This window comes from Thermobia domestica, chromosome 7 (assembly GCF_964235325.1).
Source record: "Thermobia domestica chromosome 7, izTheDome1.hap1.1, whole genome shotgun sequence".
NCBI lineage: Eukaryota > Metazoa > Arthropoda > Insecta > Zygentoma > Lepismatidae > Thermobia > Thermobia domestica.
The window spans coordinates 256,089,017-256,107,240 of record NC_137460.1 but is presented as its reverse complement, the minus strand read 5'-3'; the positions used below and the strand labels follow the sequence as shown (position 1 = coordinate 256,107,240).

Sequence of the window (18,224 nt, the reverse complement as noted above, 5' to 3'; positions counted from 1 at the left end):
ATCAGAATCGCTGAGCACACTCGCAATTCCAAATCTCGTAGCTTACAACAGTTATCTGGATTGGCATCACATCTCAAAAAAAAAAATAACCTTAACATTGCTAATTCAGGTTTGATCGAAAAAGCAGAAACAGCAACTGAACGGGAAATTAAAGAAGCTTATTACTAGGGTTAGGATCTTGATGATTTTGCATCTTTTTTCTGGATTATTATACACATTGCTCATTGTGTTATAAATCCTGTTTTATTAAAAAGAAGTAATTTAAGACAAACTTGTTTGTGCATTTTTTGCCCATTTCTGTGTATAAGTGCATTTTTTAAAGTTTTTGGGCATTTTACGTGCATATTTAGTATTTATTCTTACTTTTAACTGCATAATTCTCATTTTTCTTATAAAAAACAATAAATTGAAGCAGAATGCTTCCGCCTACACGATTTTAGTTCGAAGATTCGTTGGAGCAGGCGTGGGCAATGTCCGCAGACTGCAGTTTCTGGCGATTAGTCACATGAAGCCAAGGCGCGAGAGTTCAGTGACCTTGGCATTCACTGTTTTGGTGAGCTGTCAGTAGACGTCTAATTCTGCAGTTTATCTGGTTAAAATGCCGAAGATAAAAGAGAGTAGTGCTTCCAAGCTTAAACGATTTGTGAGTGAATTTGGAGCTGAAAAAGTATTTACAGCAGATGGAAGTGTTCTCTACTGCAAGGCGTGTGATACGTCAGTTTCAGCCGAAAGAAAATTTACCGTTGAACAGCATATTTCAAGGGACAAACACACATGGGGACTTAAGTTAGGTGCGAAACGAGAGGCAAACGCCACGCAACAACTTCTCCCGCAGTGTGGTACATCCAAAAATCATTCTGTTTTTTCCTAAGATTTGTGTAAACCCCTCCCCGATTCTTCGACATTAAGGAAGAATTACGTGAACAAACTTTACGAGAAAACAATGCAGTGTATTAGACAAGAAATGGCCGGAAAGAAAATATCGGTGTCCATGGGTGAAACGTGTGATTCGGAGGGACGAAATGTAGTGAATGTTGTTGGAGTGATGCAGGAGGGTGGGCCGGGTAAAACATTTCTTTTGAATTGCGAAGTTCTGGAAAAGGTCAATTATTCCACGATCAGTAAGTTATTTGATAAATCAACGCATCTCTTATGGCCTAATGGCGTCCTTTACGAAAACGTGCTGCTCTTTGTAACCGATTCTGCACCGTATATGGTAAAAGCAGCGAACTCACTGCAGGCGCTATATTCGAAAATGATTCACACTACGTGCCTCGCGCATGGTTGCCACAGAGTGGCTGAAGAGATACGTGTGCAGTTTCCTGATGTTGATAAACTCATAGGAAGTGTAAAGAAAGTGTTCAGTAAGGCCCGACCACGTGTAGCTGCTTTTAAGTCGGAGCATCCTGAACTTTCTCTACCACCTAGCCCCGTTCTTACCAGGTGGAGAACGTGGCTAGAAGCCTGTAAATCAAAACTTCGAAGCTGTGAAGAAAACGATAGACTCTTTCGACTCTTCCGAAGCTTCCGCGATTCGAACTGCACAAGAAATACTGGTTCAATCCTGAAATTCAAGGTAAGCTTGTGCACATTCAATCTAATTTTGGATTTCTACCAGGTGTGATGACTTCTTTCGAGAAATCTGGAGAAAAGTTGACTTCAATTGACTCAATCAAAAATGCAACAAGTGCATTAGAAAGTGTTCCTGGGGAAGTAGGACTTGTACTGGCAAGAAAAATGACAGATGTATCGAAAAAAACTCAGGTTACCATGTTTTGTGTGCGATAGTGTACATTCTTTCAGGCAGAAAGTTTGTACTGCCCAAATTAGTAAGTGATCTAGGTATTAGTGATATGGTCTATTTCGAATATGCTACGGTGGTTTCTGTAGAAACTGAAAGAACCTTTTCAATGTACAAGTCGTTATTTGCAGACAACCGCCGTGCATTCGAGTTCGAAAACCAACTTTTTTTTTTTTTTTTTTTTTTTTTTTTTGCAACTCAGTGTTAGGTGCAACTTTTGAGAAAAACACAGCAGAGTAGAACCACACACACACACACACACACACACATATATATATATATATATATATATATATATATATATATATATAGGTAATGCACTAATAGTAACGGATGATTCTCTATGAAAGCATTTTTTTCAAATTATAATGCATTTTTTAAGATTTTTAGTGCATAATTGCATTTTTTATTTTGCATTTTCCCCGCATTTATAGTGCAATAAAATCCTAACCCTACTTATTACATTCATTAAGAAAAAACCGGCACTCAATTCAGATAAAGGTGACATAAATGCCATTTGGAGCAATGTTTTTGCTACTCATTTTCGCCGTCTGGAAGATAATGAAAAAAGAAAAAAAACAGTAAACAATAGTGAACAATGACAAGTGAATTACTATTAACATATGTCTAATTATAGTGACAAGATTTTTACTTCGTACATTTTTAAAATTCTTTTTATGGTTTAAATCCTTTTTAAAGTGTGCCTAGGCTGACGATGAAGACTATGTTCTTTGAAACTACTTCCTAGAAATAAGGTTTGTTTCTTGCGGTGACTATTAGCCTTTTACTTACATTATTTCTAATCATTATCATCGCTCGCAATATAATGATAATAACCTCATAATTTAACTTCACAGGTAGATCAAGTAAAAATAAAATAAAATAATATTTTCAGTTCGAAATTTTACGATTATTATACTCTTTTGGCAAAAGATAGAAATAGACCAGCAGACTGAACACCACACCAGCAATACAAAAACAAAGGTAACTGTCCTCAATAACTCAGAAGCTTACATTATTTATTGTTTTACTGCTGCTGGTGGCATCCGATCAATACTGTAATAACCTCAAGTGGGATAGGAGACATGACGAGCAATCAAGTGACAATCGAACACCCTCCATAAAACACATTCCTCGCAAAAGTTGGCAATACTGCTACTCTGTCATCTCTCGCGAGGAGAAATGCATCGTGACAAATCACAGGTACAACAGTTTCTTTATTGCTCTATAGGTGAGCGTAGTAAAAAGTGTGTTCGTCCAGCATTAGAAATGGAGGCAAGAAAAAAAAAGACCAGACAGGTGTGGTCGTTTTTGGTGACTGAGGGTGTTGGAACACGCGAAACTATCGTCGTATGTCTGTTGTGTATGGCAAACACTGCATGTCACTGATAAGTGTGCAGGAGTGGCGTAAGAGATTCCCAGAAGGACGCAGATCACTGAAAGACAATTCGCGCTCAGGGCAGGCCCATAGAGCCATTACCCCTGATGTGACTGCGCGGATTGATGGTCTTATCCGGGTAAACCAACGAATCATAGAGAAAGAAATTCGTGTTCAGGTCGGAATTAGCCATGGCTCCGTGCATGCCATTATCAAAGAACACCAGCAATTCTGAAAAATTTGCGCAAAGTGGGTTCCGCATCAATGACAGAGAGACAAAAGATTGACAGAATGGCTTCATGTCTGATGCATCTGCAGCAGTACCACGAGGAAGAGTATGCGTTTCTGTCTCGTATCATCACGGGGGAAGAAACGTGATGCCACAATTTTGAGCAACGGCAAAGCTAACGCTGGAAGCACCCCAATTTTCTCCCACCAAAGTAATTCAAAGCTGTTCACCATAAGTTTCGGCAAAGTCATGATGACCTCCTTCGACTCCAGAGTCCCTCTGCTTGCTAACTTCCTCGAGCGTCCGGTCACAATAAATGCGAAGCGCTATAAAGACCTTTTGCAGAAACTGAGACGCACCCAGGGCTGGAGTAACCCATCTAGAGGTTAGGGGCTAGAAAAAAATATGTGGTCCCTGCTGACTTCACCTAATACGTTTCTGTGAAAGTACAGTAGAAAAGTTAAGGGAATATGTTTTATATATTATTTTATGATGATGATAACATCTTAACTGGCTACCTAAAAAAGAATCATGAAGATACAATGATGATGATTGTATCTTCATGATTCTTTTTAGATAGCCAGTTAAGATTTTGATCCGAGTAGATGCCTCTGTCTACCTGTAGGCCCGGGGCTATAGTTTCCCTAAGCCCCTCACCTTAATCCGGCCCTGGACGCACAAAGCGCCCTGTAATGCTGTCGGACGGAATCATCCTTTTGTATGATAATGCCCGTCTCTATACCGCCAATCTGGTGAGGGATACGCTTCAATGCTTTGACTGGGAAAGTCTTCAACATCCTCCGTAAAGCCCATATCTTTTCTCTAGTGATTTTCACATTTTTGACGACCTGGAGAAAGAGACATGTGGACGTCGGTTTCAGTTGGACGAAGAAGCACAAGAGTGGGTGAGGTTGTGGATCCGTCAGCGACTTAACTCCTTCTACAAGGCTGGAATTGATCGTTTCGTTTCCCAGTGAGAAATGTATTAACGCGTCTGGCAATTACTTTTGAATAAAAAAAACATTCCCTAGATACTTTTTCTGGTGTATTCGGTTTCCATTTAACTGTCCCTAACAAATGAAAAGTAAGAAAACTGCCACAAAAAAAAAAAAAAAAAAAAAAAAAAAGTATACCATAAACTTACACAAGACAGTCTTTGCTAGTAGTGGCTACAGAATACATACTGAATAACTCAGATATAACTAGATCTTGCTCTGTATCCGGGAAAACAGGGTTGGCAAAAACCATGGTTTTTATTGAAAAAAACAAAACAAAAAAAGTTTTTTGTTTAAACTTTTTTTTTTTTTTGCTTAAACCAGATTTTTTTAGTTTAAATAATTTACTCTCTGTATTTATATTAGATATGGACAGAAATTAGTGTGTTTCGCCTTGGTGTTATTATGCAACAACAAGGTTATGCTGGAACGGGTCGCATAAGCTTAAAGTGGTATCAAAACCGCTTCTCGACTTACATCCAAGAGAAACTGTCCATTTGGACACGAAACCGGGACTAATTGGTCACAAACGCGATTGCCGACTCACTCACGAAGGACTCCTGATAAAAATACGTTGCACTGATCTTTACATAGGCCTATTTGATAATATAATTGTCAAGCGTCATTTCAGAAGGACAAAAAGATAAACAGTTGCACAAGTAAAAACATACCAGAATTATATATAAATCGGGAAACTCCCGCTTTAGCCATTGGAAAAATCCTGTTATTACTTTAAATGTATTTGTATGTAAAATGACAAGGTCAACGTATCATATCACTACACTAAAACTGAGGTATTAAATTATAAATTTGGTATGTAGATATCATTCAATAAAATTAAAGTCAAAAACAAGTTGATGTTGGAAGCTACGTAGGCAGTTGATAAATTTTGCCAATTTCTATCAATATATTTAAGCAACCTTGACTTCTTTATAAAACAAATGATTTGGTTTCATTTCGTATGTTTACGCTTAACATCCTTATGAAATACCAAGTTATCACAGAGAAGACTTTCGCTTAAAGGGACACCTCGAATCGCTACTTGGTTTACACTTGAAAGATGGGTTGTGGTTCGACCGAGAATTGAACACGGGAGCCCTTGATTAAAGGCGAAAAGTAGATAAACGTAATGCGGATGGTTTGATATGTGGAAACGTCACCATGAAGTTCACACGATTTAAAGCATTTTTCGTTTTTTTTTTTTTTTTTTTTTTTTGTTTAAACCAGTGTTTTTTTTTAACCAGTTGGTTTAAACCACCTTGGTTTAAACCAACCAACCCTGTGGGAAAATAAAACCTTTTCTAGATATTTTCGTTTGTCACTAACAACTTTTATAGATATGTCCGTTTTATTTATTTTATTCCTGCCTACCAAACTGCTTGGATTGTTTCTCTTCTACATCTTCAGGCAGTTTACTGTTGACCAACAATCAAACAATCGTAGATTATCTCGATAACTGCTTTACATTGTTCATAAACCAAATCTGCAATTAATGATCGCACAATACTTTTTTTATCTCCGAAAAAGATCGACTTAAAATATTTTACTAGTGGAGACAGTTTCGTTTGTACAATTTCTTCAGAGGTGACTCAAACGATCTTTTTCTTTTCTTTTCTTTTCTTTCTTTTTTCTTTTGTGTCTCTGTGTGTGTGTTTCATTAATGACCCTGCCATATGGCATTATTATTTCTCTGAAAAAATCGATAACGAATCATTCTGAGAATCATTTGGGAAGTTCTTACCCTGACACCCAAGACACTGATTTGCCTCTTCACAAATGTATCTTCCTTGACACTTATACACTTGGTCCAAGAATATTGTAAAACCTCTATGTCATTACAGAAACCAGATTCTTCCACCCCGTTAAATACGCCTCTACTAAAGATGTAAGCTTTAATCTAAAAAAAAAAAAAAAAATCGAAGCTGACCAACATTTTTAAAATTTATTTATTTATTTTTTTCAGCTTCGAGACAAAGTCGATATTTGATAAAGCCAAATCTAGCGAATAAGGCAGATATAAAGCAAACTATACTCCGTAACTCATTAATTTTTAACAACACAATATGGCGGCAATCATTATCGTGATGCAAGATGAGTATCTTCTTTGATAAAGCCACTTTTTTTTTTTTCGTTATTTTATTGATCCAAAAGCCTTGCATAGTATTTAGTAGTAATGGTTTTACTAGGTGGAAGATACTCAATGCGAATACCTTTTGGATCTCAAAAACCTGACGCCGTGATCTTTCAGGCAGACTTCATACACATGACCTTTGGAGGTACATGATCGCAATGTCTTCATTGTTTTCACTACTGTTTCGTTTCTAAAGCGTAGGATTGTAACTATATTTCATCTTTATGAATCGGTGCAGAAGATCAGTTGGATTTTTCTTAAAATGAGCTACGTTATCTTTAGAGATTTGAGTTGTGATTTGTTTTTCAAGTGTCAGCAGTCGGGGTACCCATTATGCAGTTTTTTTTTCTTTTTCTTGTTTGTTTGTTTTTTTAATCCATAATCCTTTAGTCGAATTATGAAATACTCGTTTACATAAAGTTCTAGAGCTTCTGTATTATCACTCACCATTAATTGGCAATTTGAAGTATCACATCCTGTATTTTTCAATAATGTTTGCTGTACTGACGCATTTTCTTCGTCTACTTTGTGACTTACTTCCAAGCTTTCGCAACCGCATCTAAACTCAAATGTCCACGTTGAAGTACCCAGTCTCTTCAACTATTTTTGATATCTTTACGTATTTCTGTAATGTTTGTTCTGTTGTTGTATATCCATTATACCAAATATTTAATGATCGCTCAGTGTTCAAAATCTTAAAAAGCATAAGGCTTAAGAATTAGTCATGAAATCTTTAGCAGAAGAACCTCCCACCGTAACTAAATGACAAAAATTAACTGCAATTTGTGTTTACTGACCCTAACCATAAAGTTAAGCTTTATAAAGGAAAATGGTCCATAGTAATAATGGTATACTGTTTTAAGCTCGTGTTGCCATCTGTAGATTATACAGGTAACTTTCTAAACAGACCACAAATTAGCTTTATTACCGGAACTCTTCAACCCGAACATAGTTTCGAAATATAAACCATTTTTTTACTTGTCAAGTAACAATGAAAGTGAAATGTTATTTTACTTTATATTTCTACCCAGCACATGATAAATGATCAGTTCACACAGAGTGCAGAATGCTAGTTTAAAATCTGCTGTATCTAAAGAATTTAGGGCACTGATAATCAAACATTTTTTTTCAAGGGCCAAAGGAAAAGTTAAAACTTAACGCGGACCACTCTAATTTACTAAAAACAACAATGGTATATTTTACAAAATTTTTGTAGTGTTATGTCCTATTAATATAAGAGATTTCTCATAATTCGGTTCGAATTGAGATGCAGTGATTCTCAGAGTGAAATTACATGTCCATGTATTACTCTCTCTCTACAACTCTTTCGAAGTAATTAACCCTATACTTCTTCCAATTCCTCACATTAGAAATCATGTTGCGACCCGGAAAAAGAAAAAAAAATCTTTCAGGGACCCGCATAGGCCGTAGTTTGCTCATAACTGGTTTATACAAAGGCGAATTCATTTCACGTATATTATAAATGTTATCTCTTACCTATGCCGACTAAAGAGTTGATAATGTAAGGCACCGCAGTAAGACTAATGCTTTCCTTGTTGGCTCCTAAGTTTCTGGCCAGATACGTTGGAAGCCACTGCATTATAATGTAGTTGCTCCAATTCATTGCAAAATGCGCGATATACACTGCCCACAGGGGCCAATGACAAATGAATTCCGTCCACCGTACATTCGTATTGTTGACCTACAACAAAGAAAGAAAACAAAGTTTAAAAATTCCAAATAATCCAAACAAATGTGAAGCTTAGCACACTACAATTTTAGACAAGTCACATGTACAATAAGTTACTCAGGAATGAAGGATATGGTATGTAGAACAACTTACGTGAGTGTTAGAAGTTACATACATTATCAACTTGGACATTGTAACACTGAAGAGCAAAGAATATGTTATCATCTACGTATGTTCTATCTTCTGTAGATAAATGGTATCGAAGTTTCGTCAATCTGTACCTGGCATTATCAAAACCAAGACCATTGCATGATGCACAAGCTTTCGTTAACTCACATAGGACGTAGGTGTCCAGGTTAATCATAAGAAATCCGTTAAGGCGCTAAGCACTAAAATTGCATACAAATGTCTTCAAAATTTTTTTATATATATAGGGTGAACCTGAAAGATGTACACAAACTCCGGGAGGTTATTCGTGACATCAAAAGAATACAAAAAGTCCTCTTACATGTTGTCGAATTCTTCGTCATGTAAGAGTGACAAGGATGCGAACTTGAAATCGAAAATCGAATCGTAACAATCACACTTTAACCTGCATTACTCAACTTTTTATCCTAACAGTTTTTACCAGATCATGCCAACTGCAGAATGACAAAAACAGGCTTTCCAATGCTAATGAGAAAAGTATAGGAAATCACGACGAAAAAATATAGGAGGTTTCGTTAAACTGTGAAAGAGGAACATTTCAATAATCCAATAGATAGAAATTTAAAAAATCACATGGAAATTACACCAACTGTTATATGAACATACATACTACTCTAGATATAACTAAAAGGGTAATTATCTCATTGAAAAATTTTATACGAGTTTCTTTGTTTTCGTACGTAGTTCACCGGTACTAAGCAACGACTATAAGGAAAGTGTAAAAAGGATCTGTATCAGAAAATCAGTTTAAGTATAAGTCTCCAAGATGTGAATAATTTTATCACTTGCAAGATCCTATCATTTCTATGTTAATTCCTTTATTTTTTTTAAATAATATACTTAAGTTGTAGAAATCAATGCAAAATTCATTAAAAAAATAAAATAAAAAATAAAAAAATTGAGAATGCTTCAAGAGCATTGCCAGAATGAAATTAAAAACAATGGGGAGATGGGGCGGAAAGGATAACTGTCATTGTTCCTAGATGTAAAAGTAATCTTTTTATTCGCACCTGTTTCTCGCAAAAATTTGCAAAATATCATCTCTCTATGACATACAGTTCCCGAGACATGGATCGTTAAATCTCACGAAATTCGAACATTTTTGGCGAATATCTGCGGAAGGGTGGCCAGTTGTCCAGTGGCCACCGGTTACTATTTCAGGGCTCGTAGTGATCTGGTCTTTTGTAAATAGTTGAGAAATTACCAAAAGCACACGAAAAAGTGGCAAAATCTCACTATGCCCCTTTTCTCCTTTGTCAATTCTTCCATCACCTCTTTCTTTGTTTGTTGTTTTGTTTCATCTTTTCTTCTTTACTATTTCTTTTTGAGCTTCCTCCATTCTTAGGTTTTCTAAGTATGCTTTGTAGTTGCTGTAAGCAGACTTAGCTTCTGAGTAAGTGGAACCAGTTCTGGTCTATTTCCGAATTTCTTCATCCCAGACATATTTGACTTAGCATTGAGAGTTCTCAAAGTCATGAAATATTCAAATTCATCACCTACTCTTAAGAAGAACATACAAGAAGCATAACACAAGACGAACATGATGAACCACACAACGTTGAGCGGAGCATTAACTATCACGATAAAAAACTAAAAGACTATTATGATAGAAGAAAGAATAGACACAGAAGGGTTCTCAATCCTACCTTGAGAGCTTACGCATCCACCAACCATCCACTGTGCTTTAGAAAGAATTAAAGCTGAAGTAAGAATAAAGCTGACTGTTTCTCATATGGCAACAAGTACTGAAGCTTTCAGAAGAGTAATGAGTAACAAGTTTCTGTCTTTTCTATTTATTTTTATAATATTTTTTTTAGAAAACTGCCAATGAAAAACATAAATCACACGAAAAAGTCACTTTACCTCCCAAAAAGTAACTTTTAGTGACAAATTTGAAAAGATGTCACTTTTAGTGACAAACTTGAAAAAAGTAACTTTTAGTTAAAAAAAAAAAAAAAAAAGTGACTGGCTTTGAGCTCTGCTCTTTGGTAGCAAAATGTTCACCATCCTCTTAGGTATTGACCAACATCCATATGATCTCTCTATGACTTACGGTTCCCGAGATATAGCTCCTTAACTCTCCCGCAATCGGAACTATTTTTTAGCCAATATGTCGGAAACGGTAAGTCATAGAGAGATTATTTTGTTGTTGATCAATACCTAAGTGGATGCTAAACATTTTAATACCGGTATTAACTGATGGCCACTGGCCAAATAAATGGCCAGTTGACCAGTGGCCACCGGTTACTATTTGTTCACCATCTTCTTAGGTATTGATCAACACCAATATCATCTCTCTATAACCTATGGTTCAAGAAATATGGCTCCTTAAATCTTTGGAAATCGGCCACTTTTTGGCCAATATCTCGGGAATGGTAAGAGTGACGCGAAAAATTCCATCCTTTCTCAAATAGTTTTTGATGCTCTATGGAATAGAGGGTTCAAAATTGAAAAAATCGCAAATAACAAACAGACGGACATACAGACAGACAGAGAATTCAGAAACGAACTTTTTAAGTTCGTTAATAACAAAACACATGATACAAAGAGTTGGTTTGTTACCTATCTAAATTCACAATTACACACAAAACTTAGTGCATATAAGGAAACATATACAATAGTAAAAGTATCAGTTACACTTTCATTTTCTTCAGTACATTGTTTGTATACAGCTCTAACTGTATATTGTTTGGTGTAATTATATTTAGACAATAAGCAGGAAAGGAGGAAAAACAACACAGAAGTCTCCATTCAACCATCTTACTGTGGACCACCCATACCTTATTTCCTTATGTTATTTTCACATGTGGAAGTAGCAATGCCACGAAAATATAGGAGGTTTCGTTAAAATATAGAAAATATAGGAGTTTATAGGAAGAGACGCAAATATATAGGAAAAATAGGAGCATTTGAAAGCCTGCAAAAATCTGACACTGCACTCTCATCTACCTTCAGGGTTTACTAGAATTCCAAAAGAAAATTTCATGACCATTGAGTTCTATGTATCAGAATCATCTACAGAATGCACTCGTAAAAGTAATAACCTATTGACAGTTGTCCCCATGGTACGGAACTACTCTATGAATATATTCTTGCTCGGAAAGAGTTTTACCAAACAGCTTACTTTATTAAAATTGTAAAACCACACGCACACAACAGCTAAAACGTACCTTTAATTCTTAAGAATAATCTTCCGTTGATAATCTGATATTTGATTTAATTGAATAGAGTTTATCGTTCTTTTTCAGCATCGAGGCTATACGAGTCGAAACCTATTACTCGAACCATAATTGGAATTTATATCCAAGGCCCGGGACCAAAGTCAAGTCACCCGCATTAGCCATTGGTCACAAAAGGACACACAACGTCATTCAAAGTGCCAGTAGTTCATTCTCCATTTCCTTTCCTTTTTTCTTTGTTTCAAACTATTTAAGATCGCATGGCATACACAACATCCGATCGCACTGCACAAGGTATCTATCAAGGAAATGCTCCTGATAGTTGGAAGATTACGGGAATTTTTCGTGTCCAAAACGACATCAGCAAACGTACATTGCACAATTAACTGACTCCAAATGTGGTGGTACAGTGGGATTCATCACGATGTGTGAGGTGGGTGGCAGAGAGTTCCCATACAATCTTTTATCAGTTCTCCCCCTCCCCTGGTCTAGTAGCTAGCGCGCATGGTCCCGGGTTCGATTCTCGACAGATGTTTGGATTCCATCTTAAACTGTACGGTTCATGTCTCATACAGCTTCGCAGCTGAAAAGGGACACTAAACTTCAACAGGCAAACACCCCCACCCACCAAAAAAAAAAAAAAAAAAAAAAACTGTCACCTTCTCTGTGTGTACCAACTTCGGGGTATTTGTATTGCCAAGCCACCAGTGACAATGCTCAAAAAGCGCGTTCATATGCAATAACCACAAAACTTCAAACATGGAGGAATGAATGTGTCACCTGGTCATACACATCTACCTTTACACTCCTTCTCACCAATGGACGCGTTGACATGGTGTACATCACATCAAACATTCCATGTGGGCTGTCTTCACCCGACTGTCAACCATTGTGGAGGATCTATTACTCCCTACACCGCCATATCATAATTACATTCACAGTAGAGATATACCAAGCAATTCTATATACTAACGTCACCCAATTGTGCAAACGTTACTTCAGCATGCCATGTTTCATGATCACAAAGCCTCCCTCCCCACCGTTGACCTATTTAACCACCGAACATGCCGATGAGGTTCAGCACCATATTTGGCCCACCCAATTCTCAGATCTCAAAGTAGAGTATAAGTGGACTACTTTCGAAAATCGGATTAAGAGTAAATTTCAACCGCCATCATGTCTACCTACGACGGGGCAGTGCTGCATAAAGAATGACTTAAATTCCATTAACCACAAATCACGACACTATATAGATCTCTATTCCTACAGGAATTCACGCTGTATTACATGCTAAAGGTTACCATATTGGTATAATAAGTTTCCTCTTTTAAAACTGTTTCCACTATTCTTTCAGTACTGCTGAATGTTATTTCTTTTAAGCTACGTTCACTGCACGGATGAACAATTCGAGATTCCAAGAGCTACAGTAGTGAGTTTTTCCTAGACTTCATAACGTTTTTACCTAATTTCTTGACGTTGTATGTGTGTGTGTGTGTGTGTGTGGCTATCATGACCGCTAGAAATTTTGACCTTACGAACATATGCTTTACATATTTTATATATATATATATATATATATAAAATTAAACAAATTGTAAAAAAACATATAACTGAATTGCTGTACATATAATCCGTCTTTGATTTCATTAAGTACCTACGACAGCAACATCACACATTATGCAGGAATTAATATTGGAACCTTTACTATAGAGAAGTGAAATCAACATTAAAAAATATAAATACACGTTAAAGATTAATTTTGGTTAAACTCTGTACCAACTAGAAAATGAATTATAATTATCCAAATTTATAAAAACGACAAAAGAAATTAAAATTAGTGATTAGTTTAGAATATGTGCATCGTTCATTGTCCAATAAGGAGAGTTTGTTATAGCTCTGCACTATCTGAGTTATCACTCCGGAAGTTGATCGCAATTTTACTCTAGAAAATTAACTAATGGAAGAGTATTCTCAAACAAAAATAATTAATATAATTGGTTAGAGTATAACTTTGCATTGCACTTGTTCTAAGCTCAATTTGTTAAAGTTTTGAGATGCTCAGTTAGTTTACTTTCCTTTCAAAAAGATTTCATACGTAGGCAGGAACTTTCACATATGAGTTCAGTTTTGCAATTTTTAGAGGTTATCCAACATGCGTGTCATAGCACACTAAAGCTACCTGATTAAAACTACTACTTCGTGATATAAGGTTAGACTGTATATTTGAACATTTACTCAAAGGAGAAAGACTGCTGAGGAAAGTTCCTGAGAGAACCGTTTTATGCAGAAAATAAGAACTGAGTTTACTATTTGTTTCTTGCATATTTCAATTATTCATTATGTATAATGAATGGCTCTACTTACAAGTATCAGTAATTATTAAAAAAATATGCGTAATTCTTCTTTAGACTTTGAAAAAATGAAATGAAATCTTTGAGTTTTACGTTCCACGATTATGCCGTGTGGCTACAAGAGACGATGACGATGAGAAATGAAACAAATGGCGGAACGAAGAAAGTGGGAGGAAACGGGACAACCCCAAGAAAACCCACGCACACAGTGTTTGTCTACCACAAAGTTCACTTGGCGTGGGCTAAGATTGAACTAGGGACCCCACGCACCAGAGGTGAACGCTCTATCATAGAGCCACCGTGGCCCCTCTGTCAGAAGAAGACAACCTTGAAGCAGCCTAGATTCCACTAACAATAGTAACAAGTAGAAACGGAGTGTACATCCGTTTTCAGGTCCTTATTTAATAATTTTTCGTTTGCAGAGACCTCATGAATTTCATCCTATCTTGGACCTATTCTCGTCAACGTCCCTGCTTCACGTCCACTGGTATATTAATGTAGCTACTCAGTTCTTCCACAAACCAGGTACACATTTTAGCTCTTCAGGTGTTCAGAACTTATGTACAGCAGTACTTCTGCTGTGCTTGAACAACTAATCACTCTTTGGTATTTACTTTTCTATAAAAAACGAGAAATGCAACTGAGTCGAGGATTACATCTTGCACTGGTGAACGTATCTGGAAGGTAACTTGAAGATTCAAGCGCAATTTTCAGCCCACTTATGGTGCCTTCTATTTCAATTCAGGCAGTGCATGTACCATCACCATCTCAGATATTGTTGAAACTTTTTTATAGAAACTAGACTTTTTAAGCGACTTTTTTTTTTTTTTTTTTTTTTTTGATCAAAAAATATTTTTCCGACAAGTAATAGGCCATCAAGATGAGGAGTACAATTTATGCATTGTAGAAAACATGGAAAATGGTCAACTTCGGAGCTCCCACTATTCAGCAATAGAGCCACGTAGAGTTATAATTCTTGTTGTGATATGTACATAGGGATATAAATAAACTATATTTTATTATAGTTTGGTTTGCGAATGCGTATCTTTTTATACATAAATTAACAAATGAACGTCAGTTTATCTAAAAAGTCGAAGTTCGCGATTTTATTATTATTATTATTATTAAGGAATACTTACGGTTTGAATTTTAAAATTCTGTTTTCAAGGTTGGTGAGACCTAGTTATCTGCTTTCCGAAACAAATTTTGTATCGCTTCTGTGTGCAACCATTTTGTCACTAAAAATCGAGAAATTGTCGAATTTTCAAAAATCGCCATTTTTGGACGCCATTTTTTCGAAAACACCATTTTTTGTTTAAATTCTGAAACTTTGTCAGATGGTTCAACTTTACATGAGTAATAAACATACTAAATATCATTCTCGACCAATTCTTCGTGAATTAACTACAGCTTTTTGAAGTTAGCGAAGTTTCGTTGATTTTCATGTCGCAGTTGGCAACACTGGAAACAATAAAGTGCAACAATTGGATGATGACTGAGGTTCACATTTATTAAATAAAGATAAGAAACGTTTCTCTAAGTACCTTTCAATTTTTCTTTTATTAAAGAGGCGGTCTTAATTTCTGAAATGTGCCCATCCTTTTTTTTTAAGCAGAGAGCTTCCGTTGCTTTTTTATTGCAGACAACGGACAGACTCGATACGTCACTGCTCGTACGAGGCATACCACCACGTCCCAGCAGCAACTACAATTTTCGAGGCGCACCACGGCAAAAATTTCCAGTATATACAATGTAAATATTTGAGTGCAAGAAACTTCAAGTAACGAATAAGAAAAATGTGAAACTTGTGCTTCATACGTACGTGATTTCAACTCTGCTCTTCAATCGAAGTTTTTATAAATGACGAAGTTCGTCTTGTCACGCTTATATGCAACTCAACACTGAAATCAAAAATATTGGAACTCTTCGCGTCAAACACAAAACACATGATCGACAAAGCCCGAACAATGGTACGTGAGAAAGGTGTATATGGATGCGCAGATCCGTACAACTGCCATCCAGTAAGTTCTGAAAATCTTCCAACAGCCCTGAATTATTACCTTAGTAATAATTTGGAATGCTCCAGACAAAGTCCCAATAAGTGCGCTGTCATTACAGTGATCGAAAATGGACAAGTTAAAAAAAATCGAAACGTTTTTTACGCGTTCCATCAAAGAAATTTACGGACTGTCTAAACAGAACAATTCCAGCATAAAAATCGGTCACTCGAAATTTTATAATATTAGACCAACGTGGGTCAGTCCGCGATATATATATATATATAATTTTGGTACGAATTTTAAGTTAGCTGCTACTGCGTTGCAACAAATCAAAGGTGCAGCCTGTATTGAAGCTGTCATGAGTGACCTATTTTCATTAGTAGTATGTTCCGCAGAAAATGACATCTGTCTTCTTCAAGAATGTGGTGAATGTCCTGGAGTGGAAGGAGTAAATGTGGAGTCTTTAATTACTGATCCTGGTGAAAATGAAAAGTGTTGCGTATGACATATGGGGAAACAATGATCTCATTTAAATAACTCTGCCACTTTTTGTTTTTGTATCATACGTTGCTCTAAGAATTGAAGTTTTCGTTTGTTAACTGTAAGAATCGAATCCATGACATCAAGAAAATCCAAAGAGAATTCATTGCTACCGAAAAGCATCCTGTAACCTTCAAAGATACGAATTCTACTTTACTGCACGTGGACTTCGCTGAGAACTGGACTGTTATTGTGCAAAGCAAAACTTAGAGGTATCACTGGAAAAACTAGCTTATCTCCATCTTTACGACAGTGGTATATTATGAAACAGTGGATAGTTCTGCTATAATAAGCGATGCCAAAATACATGATTCGACTCATGTACTCATAGCCATAGACAAGTTTCTAATAATAATCGAAGAAAAGCGACACGTGTCTACAATTTCCCAAACCGTATCAGTGATTTCTGATGGTGCTCTATTCCACTTAAAAGGTCGCTTTCAGATGTCCGAGACCGATATAGCATTCGATTTTCAGTGAAATCGGCAATGGCAAGAATCTCTACGAGGGTACTGGAGGAGGAGGGGGTGTAAATAATGTGTCAACGCGGCATAGACTTAGGCAAAAACAGACACACAGTATTAAAACTGTAGAAGAATTCGTGAGTATAGTTCAAGTACAAACTCCAGGTATTACTCTCTCTCTCTCTCTTTTTTTTTTTTTTTTTTTTTTCTCACAAAACCAAATAGGAATAAAAAGACAAGAATGGGAAACTGTGGGACTGGTAACTGGTATTCAACGAAGTAATCTTTGGCTTTCGGAAAATTGAGGAGTTTTTATGGCAGTAATGGATCACCATGAACTAAGTTCATGTTTTCCCTAAAATTGAGCTTTTGCAATTCAAAGTGTAGATTTAAGGAGTCAACAAAGTGTGCATTAAACAAATTATTGCTTCAATGAAATGAAAAAAAAAAAAAAACTTATGTAAAATAGTTTTTGTTATCGAAGACTATTTTACATAAGTAAACTTGAAATTTGCATGTTTCATAACCGTAATTTCCACTTCAGATTACTTCCGTTTACGAAAACGGAGGAGGAGTGGGGGAAGCTCCTTTTACTATTTCAGAGAGTCTTTTTGATCAAAGTAATAAAAAGCAGTCAAGAAAAACGTTTGTTCTTTATTTAATGAATGTGAATCACAAACATCATCAAATTATTGCACTTTTATTGTTCCCAGTGTTGCCAACCGCGACATCAATATTAACGAAACTTCGCTTACTTCAAAAAGCTGTGCTTAATTTATGAAACATTGGTCGAGAATGATATTTGGTATGTTTATTATTCAAGTAAAGTTGAACCATCTGACCAAATTTCAGAATTTAAAAAAATGGTGTTTTCAAGAAAATGGCGATTTTTAAAAATTTGACAATTTCTCATTTTTTAATTTTTTTTTTTTTCGACAAAACGGTTGCACACAGAAGCGATACAATTTTTTTCTTGGAAAGCGGATAACTAGATCTTACCAATCGTGAAAACAGAATTTTAAAATTCGAACCGGAAGTGCTCAAACAAAATCGCAAACTTCGACTTTTTAGATAAACTGACGTTCATTTGTTAATTTATGTACAAAAAGATACGCATTCGCAAACCAAACTATAATAAAATATAGTTTATTTATATCCCTATGTACACTTATGTCCAAAATGATTATCGCATATCTATAACTGTCTTCTTGTAATTTGATAATGATTTTGCGGGTACTTTTAATACTGATACTATGTGT

General features: G+C 36.0%; 1 protein-coding gene across 1 annotated transcript in view; it reads right to left on the bottom strand.

Annotated features, from left to right (window-relative positions):
• LOC145690839 (uncharacterized) overlaps positions 1-18,224 on the bottom strand; it is a 55,201-nt gene that overhangs the window by 19,038 nt on the left and 17,939 nt on the right. The window contains exon 6 of the mRNA XM_081766184.1: positions 8,032-8,236. Within this exon, the coding sequence (XP_081622310.1) occupies positions 8,032-8,236 (205 nt within the window). The remainder of the gene's footprint in view (positions 1-8,031; positions 8,237-18,224) is intronic.